General features: G+C 29.0%; 1 protein-coding gene across 1 annotated transcript; it reads right to left on the bottom strand.

Annotated features, from left to right (window-relative positions):
- Nucleotides 1-464: 464 nt before the first annotated feature.
- LOC131953806 (mucin-like protein) lies at nt 465-5,118 on the bottom strand. The gene is made up of 8 exons (XM_059317179.1): nt 4,989-5,118; nt 4,526-4,712; nt 4,270-4,365; nt 3,888-4,036; nt 3,582-3,792; nt 2,427-2,548; nt 2,059-2,182; nt 465-873 (listed from the first exon to the last, which is right to left on the bottom strand). The coding sequence occupies exons 1-8, from the start codon at nt 5,088-5,090 to the stop codon at nt 698-700; spliced, it is 1,167 nt and encodes a 388-aa protein (XP_059173162.1). The 5' UTR covers nt 5,091-5,118; the 3' UTR covers nt 465-697.
- Nucleotides 5,119-7,881: the final 2,763 nt, after the last annotated feature.

Below are 7,881 nucleotides of genomic sequence, written 5' to 3'. Positions count from 1 at the left end.
TTTGCTTAGAAAAATCAAAGACATGCCTGGAAGAAACTGGCCCTCGATCTGAAATTTGATAGTTAATGCGGCCCTCGGACTGAAAAGTTTGGAGACCCCTGGTCTACATCCATATCCATATCCACATATACTAATATATTTACATCTACATCTACATCTACATCTGCATGTGCATGTGCATGTGCATGTACATTCACATTCGCATTCGCGTTCGCATTCGCATTCACATTCACATTCACATTCACATTTACATTTACATTTACATTTATACCTTCTACATATACACCTCTCTCTAATTATTGGCAATATTGATTTCAGAAGTAGTAAATGTTTGAACTTCAATGTTTTTAAAATAATTTCGAAGTCAACACTTGCACAATTTTCAATGTTATATTATATTACATACAATTAGATATGTATCTAAGTATTAAGAAGAATTTTACAATTCTATGAAAGCCATTACATAGCTCAAATATATTGTCAACTACTAATTCAACCTTCTTAGAAATCACAAGCTTTAGTAAGAATTAATTAAAACAATTTCCTATCCCTTTTAATGCTGTATCAGTGTGATTATGCATCTTTCATAGTAGTTGGTTAAGAGATACTGAATCTCTTTAAGTCACAGTAAAAAGAAGTTCTTTAAAAGCAATACAACAGGATAGGTTAATGCTCACAACAACACAGACATACAAACTTATAGATGAAGCAAAAAGTTAATTATATAAAATAAAAGCAACTTACTTTCTGGAAGAGACACTTCTAAAGCCCCATTTTGTTTTCTTAATATCATTTTATTATCATTTGTAAAAAAATTAGGGTTACTTAAGTATTCTGTTGTATAATCTCTTTTATTAGCATATATTATCATAACTGAAAAAAGAATAATAAAATTAGTAATTTAAATTTTGTATATAGATGTACATATTTAAATTAACAATATTTGTTCAATAAAGTATTCACTTTACAGAAAGTAGCAGTGTTTCTTTTCAGGTGTCTCTCCTGGGGGGGGGGGGGGGAGGGGGAAGAGAGGACCTGTTACAGTAAAGGTATCATATTGATATCCTAGATATGGCCCCCGACCAACCATTTTTTCTAATTATGTAAACTGACTTTTACTAGCTCTGCTGGTTTTAGCACTGAGGATTTAGCCCATTAGGAACAGTTAGCATGAGCTTAAATATATATTTTTTTAAATTTACTATATTGATTTATACTCATATTTTATTATTAAAGTGATTTTAAGTTTGATAAACTTATTATCTAATCTTGTAATCTACCTTGTTTTTTAAAAGTAACTTATAATTTTATTACAGGCAGTAACCTGTGTGCAATGAATTGTCATGTAGTCCTGGTTATTAAATTTTTACTAATAACTGTTGCTGTTACTAAATACTGCAATTTTATTATTACTTTAAAATCTGTTATACTGATGTTGTTGAAATTTTTTGTGGCAGTTGAATACATTATTTTACCAGAACTCATCCTGCATGTGTCTCAGTTCATATGGCAGTAAATAATACCTATCATTATAAAACGTATTCTACCAATGACCCATTTTACACCACAGTATACCATACATTAATTATTAATTCAACATTTTATTTTGCTTATATATCAGCTAAACTAGAAAAAGTATACTTTAACCAGTGTCTTTTCCTGGAATTTTGAAGTAATCCCCCCCCCCCTGGTAGTTTCAAGTAACCCCCTTGGAAGTTTCAATTGTCCCACCTCTTGAAGTTTTAAGTGAGCTTACTGGAAGTTTCAACAGCCCCCAGGATAAACCCATAGCAATTGAATATATACAGAAAGAGCAACATTTAATTTTCCTTACATCGTTTCTAAAATTAAATACATAATTATCCATTTAGGACTCAAATTTTAGAAGAAGGCATATTCAAATTGAAATTTGAAACTGATTCAATATACACAGCTACTAAATCAAAATAAAAAATAAAATTAAACTATATATTTTGTAGTTTCAATAAAACATTATTTTACTATTGCATTACTAAATAGTATAAACATAATTAAAGAATATTTAACATTTATTCTTACTTTTCCTTGAAGGGCTGATTTCTACTCTCAGTGAATTTTCATCACCACTCATCATTGATAGGGCACACCAGACTGTGGCTAGAGTTTCATTGCCATTGCTGTTTAATGCACGACAGGTTCTACCCTAATGAATTATAAAACAGGTAGCATATTCAAATGTTAATTGATACATTAATTTCTATCATAAACATTAAAATTTAGCCAATATTTATATTTAATATTTATAATGTGTATATTATATTTATAATTGTTTTTGGACAAAACATTAAGAATTTGCTATGATATATAAAAATCTTTAAAAAGATAATTATATATAGTTTCTTTAATGCTCTTAGTCTGAAAACAAAAGCAAAATATACTTATACTACCTGCAATTTAAAATGCTGGTTAGTAGTTCCTGTTATTTGCACTAAGTGATATTCTCCCAGTCCATTGAATATGAATGATCTTTGGTCCAGGGTTATTATGTGGGGGTCTCCAAACAGGAAACCTGTGAATGGTATTTGTAAAAAAAATATTATATAAAAATAATAAAATATTTTCTTTAATGTGTTATAAGTAGTGTAGTAGTGGTTTAAATAAATAAATAATCAGGGAGTGATCTCCCCTAAACTTTCTCAAATATTTTTATATAAAATAACAGGGGATGGAAACTCGGGCTATAGACATGATTTTTAATCTATTTTAAATACTTAAAGTTTTAAAAATAGAATAAAATCTCGTAGACAAAAGAATTGCACAACAAGTGAACGCTAAATAAAAAAGTGCATAATAGTGCGCAATATTATTAGTACTTTAAAAATTTACATTAGTTTTTTGAGAAATCGGAAGTAGCGTAAATTACTACTTCCGGTCAACGGAAATTACTCAAAATTTAACAGAAGGTAGAGAATTAGATCTTTACGTATATGTGAAATTTCGTTTATCTATCTGAAATAGTACTCAAGTTATAGGCTTTTGAAAATTTCAAAGTAAGAAAAGTACCACTTCCGGTTATCGGAAATCGCTCAAAAGTTAATACGGATCTACGATTTTGATAAAATACTTATATATGAAATTTCATCAACCTAGCTGTAACGGTACTCAAGTTATCGTGTTTACACACACACACACAGACAGACAGACACACAGACAGACATACAGACATATGGACAAGATTGCGAAATTATGTTTTTCCGTATCAGTGAGATGTAAAACGTTGAGATTTGTAAAAATCTCGATTTTTTTTTTTTGCACGATTACAAGACTTTCTCTATACTTCGTATATACGAGAAAGTAAAAAAACAATATGTATTTCGTCAAGAGCAGTTTGCCTGTTTTAAATATTTTTTTAAAAACAAAACAAAATACATTTCTGAATATTGGACCAAAGATAATTAAATTGTCAATACAAAAAACAATAACTGACAAATTTTGAATTCAGTTTCAATAAACTTTGACTTGTTTTACTTTCACATTAGAAAATGTAAAATATGTTCAATAAATGTTAAGCTTGAAATTCTTTACAAATTGTATAATCTTACCTCTAGCCCAGTTACTCCCATTGCATGAGAAAATTGGTCTTAAAGTATAGTACAGGTCACACAAGTTTGACTTAGTACAGCACCAGTCTTTAGAGTCTTCATCCAACTGATCATGTTCTTTGTAAATAAAAGAATTATATCTCTGAAGACTTCCAGCTTGTGGGATTGTATTTAAAAAACTTGAACTTTCATCAGCTTTGTAGCAGCATCTCTGAAGAAAAGAAAATCAAAGAAAATAGTTTTTCAGCTTGTATAGAAGACAGAAAAAATTGTTTTGGTAATTGAGGTCAAATATTAGAGCCATACCCTTCCATATTCTCCAAAAAATGGTAATAGATCAAAGCAGTTTCTGTCTGAATTAGCTAGACTGCTAGGAACCCAGATTGGGCTACTTTTGGCAGCAACTTCATTACAAGGGCAGGCAGGCAGTAGGTTTTTGTTCCAGAGATCTATAGCTGCTCATAAAAGATTTTTAACATTTGTTATAATTTCAAAACATTGGAATCATATATTTGAATTAACCGAACAGACTATCATGTCATGTACTAAAAATATAAAAATATAGGTGTAAAATAATAGTTTTAAAGACATTTTTTTTACTAGGCAGTTCTCCTTGATTAGACATAAATCATGTTTGGCTAATCTTCTTAAAATTCTTATAAATAATAGTTTTAAAGACATTTTTTACTAGGCAGTTCTCCTTGATTAGAGATATACCATGTTCGGCACATCATCTTAAAATTCTTATTTTCTCCAACTTTAAAAATCCAAAGACCAGGTTTTCCTGTTGTAACAAAACACAAAAAATTTTAATCCAAAAACAATATTGTATTCTAGTCTAAAAGATTTAGTGCTTTTCATGAAATCAATATAGACCAGTTTTATAAAATCAATGCTCATTTACTACTACTTATCTTGAGTCTTTAGTAATATAGACTATTTACCAGTGTTCCCCAAAACTGTATCAAATCTGTAGTAACTTGTAAGTGAGGTATCAAAGCTAAAATTTGCCCAACCGACTTCAACATTTCTAGCTGATAAGGGTTTGAATTTCATTGCACCTTGGATATAGATGTATATGGCATATGTTGTATGTCCATCTGATATTATGACACATTGGAATGAGACACGCTATGAAGAAACAAGAAAAACATTCAATGTAATATGATTTCAGATTTTGTTGCATATAAACAAATGTTTAAAAACATGTAACAATGACACGCAAAATTTATGGGGTGTAGGAAATTGGTCAATAATAGTTACAATAGCAGATAATAATTGTTTTTGTGCCCATCCCATATTGCATTCTATATAGCCACATATATGCAAAGCAATACTCTAATTTGCAAAAAAATAGAACTTTCATTTAGACAAATAAAAGGAAGATGTGTGCTAAAATCAAAATACCTCATCCACACTTCCATGTGCTGGTACATTAACCCATGTAACCACAATTACTGTTGTAGCATTGTAGTTTTTTATTTTCTGTGAGAGCCATAACATCTGCATTGGCTTTAGTAAAAACAGCTGTGCCCAAAGTGTTATTAGAATACAAATCATACATCTGAAAATAATAGGTTTAACTGTGTGTTCATGGTTAAGTTTACAATTATTTAACTACTAAAATTTTCAACAAAAGTATAAATAAAATATACACATAAACTATTTAAAAATTTGATAAGACGAAATTAGAACAAATTCATAATGAATTGAAATAATAAATAAAAAGTATGTTTCACAATACTGGAATGATATAAATTACCTGATAGTAAACTTCACAATTATCATCCTCGTTAACATCAAGATCAGTCCAGTATACAGCCAACAGACTGCGCTGATTTAAAGTTTTGTCTAACACTGGCAACTTTTGTGGGTTAAAGCTGGAATACTCTTCTTCAAAACTTATAAGACCATTAACTGTTATCTGTTTAGAAAAATATTTTAACAGAAACCCATATAGCATAAAAAGGGTGAAGATATTGACTGACATGCATAAATAATGTCTGAAAGAGTAAAATATATATTTCAATTTATAATAATAATATAATAATTTCATTAAACTTACATACCCAAACAGAGCTAATTAACTTTAGCTGATATGGGATGAAATCTTCAATGTATAAGTTAGCTGATGCCAGTTCTTTATTTTTTGGCAATGATTGATCCTTTTGGACATGACCATAGGGATAGGTCCCTAATTTAAAGTTATGAATAGAAGAAAAATATGACGTTTTTAGACACTTTATCATAGCTATTCAGGGCATATTGTATAACTACCAAAAAAATTTGAATTGCCTGTCCATGATAACTAGTGTTTTATGTTTGGAGATTTCAACAGACATTATGTCTGGATGATAATAGTTTCATTAGTAAAAAAAATCTTTTTCTTTTGATAATTTGTTCAAACTGTAATAAGAGGTTTTACTTACGTGAATCATTAAATCTAAAAACAAAAAAAAAAATTGTAAATGCACCTAAATAATGGACAGTGTTGTTTTTGATTTTTAAAATCAGTTTCAATACATTTTTTATTCCTTTGTAGAAATTTGTTTTTATTTTGATTGTTGTTATTAGGCAACACATGTAATGTATATCTTACCTACAGATCCATTTATCAGCTATTTCATCAAAGCAAACTTCTGCTTCTGTACAATTAGGACATAAAGCTAGGGGAAAAAGTAAATAAACTGTATAAAATGTGGGCAGTTAACATTATATATTATTAAAATAAATTTTTAAATTGTATGAATTGTGTTATTTTGTCTACATTTTTATCCCTCTGAAATATAAATTAGTTTACTAGTTTACTAATCACACTATTTGTAGATACTATACTTTAATATGCAGAGATAACTAAAACAAGTGAATTCTACTTCACCTTACCTTGATAAGGTTAGAGAGTGTGCTTTACTTCTTAACATAGGAGTGCAACTTTACCTTGACATTTTCCACTGGAAAGCTTTCGATAACCATTATCACATCTACATTCGGCAGATCCATTTAAATTAAAACAGCTATCATGCAGATCCGGGCAATAATTTATATCATCACATTCATTTATATCTTTTTCACAATTGGTTCCATTCCATCCAGGAGAACATAAACAAGCACCAGATGTTCCATTACAATATATGGCGTTTTCCATGACACAAGGACATTTCAAAGAACAATCCAAGCCATATTGTGTTTTGTTGCATACTTTTGGAGAATAGAAAAGACATACTTATTTTTCTTAATTTTAAATTCTTTTAAAACATATTATATTAAAAAATTTTTTAGTCTTTTCTATCCGATAAAAATTTACCAAATACAAGATTAAATATGTATCATAATAAACATAAATAGATTGTTTAAAACATACAGGTAATTGACTAAAAATAATTGTTAATTAAATAAAAATTATGTTATTAAAGCTATTATAAAACCAATGAGAATGCATATATAATTACATTTTTAAAGCTTAGTAGTAAATATATATACATAAATTCATCAGATTATCATTTATTTTCTACAATTGAGGTTACATAACAGAATATACATGATCTGAAAATATTAGCTAATTATAGTTTACCTTGACAAGTTCTACTCTTTTTTTCATAGCCAGGCACACATCTGCACTCAGCAGACCCATTTAAATTGTTACATTTTTCATGTAAACCGACACAGTAGCTGGTACTCAAGCATTCATTGATATCTGTATCACATTTTGTACCAGTCCATCCTGATACACACAGACATGACCCTGTTGTGTCATTGCAGTCTATTGTGTTGTTCATGACACAAGAACACTTGTTCCCACAGTAGAAGCCATAGAATGTCAAGTTGCAAGCTGAAAAACAATTTTAAAAAAAAACTGAATTTAAAGAGACACATAACTTATGAATATTAAAGTTAGATAGTAAAAAAAAAATGAAATACTGATACCTAGAATTGCATATATATTAATACATTATTCTTACTACCAACAAGGTCTACCTAGCAAAAGATATAAAATTTATGAAAGTAGATCTTTGTTTCACCAATTTTAAATGTTGTGGTTGTACTTAAAGTAGACTTGTAATTCTTAATTAACATTGTTTAAGCATTTATTCTAGTTATGAATAAAAATGTGAATATATGTTTAAAAGCTGGTAAATTAAAAATCAGCTTCAGTTATAAGTTTCATTAACTGAAATGTTAAGAACACTTTAAATTTTAATATTTCTCTTACTACCATTCACATAAAAATTGATTCACCTTGACAAACCCCTGTTTTGTTCTCAAATCCCAGTTCACATCAACATTCAGCTGAGCCAGGCAA

The sequence above is a fragment of the Physella acuta genome, unplaced genomic scaffold (assembly GCF_028476545.2).
Source record: "Physella acuta isolate Inbredline_101_S28 unplaced genomic scaffold, ASM2847654v3 ptg000953l, whole genome shotgun sequence".
In the NCBI taxonomy this organism is placed as follows: domain Eukaryota; kingdom Metazoa; phylum Mollusca; class Gastropoda; family Physidae; genus Physella; species Physella acuta.
Note: the sequence above shows the minus strand (reverse complement) of the source record. Positions and strands in the feature narration are given on the sequence as shown.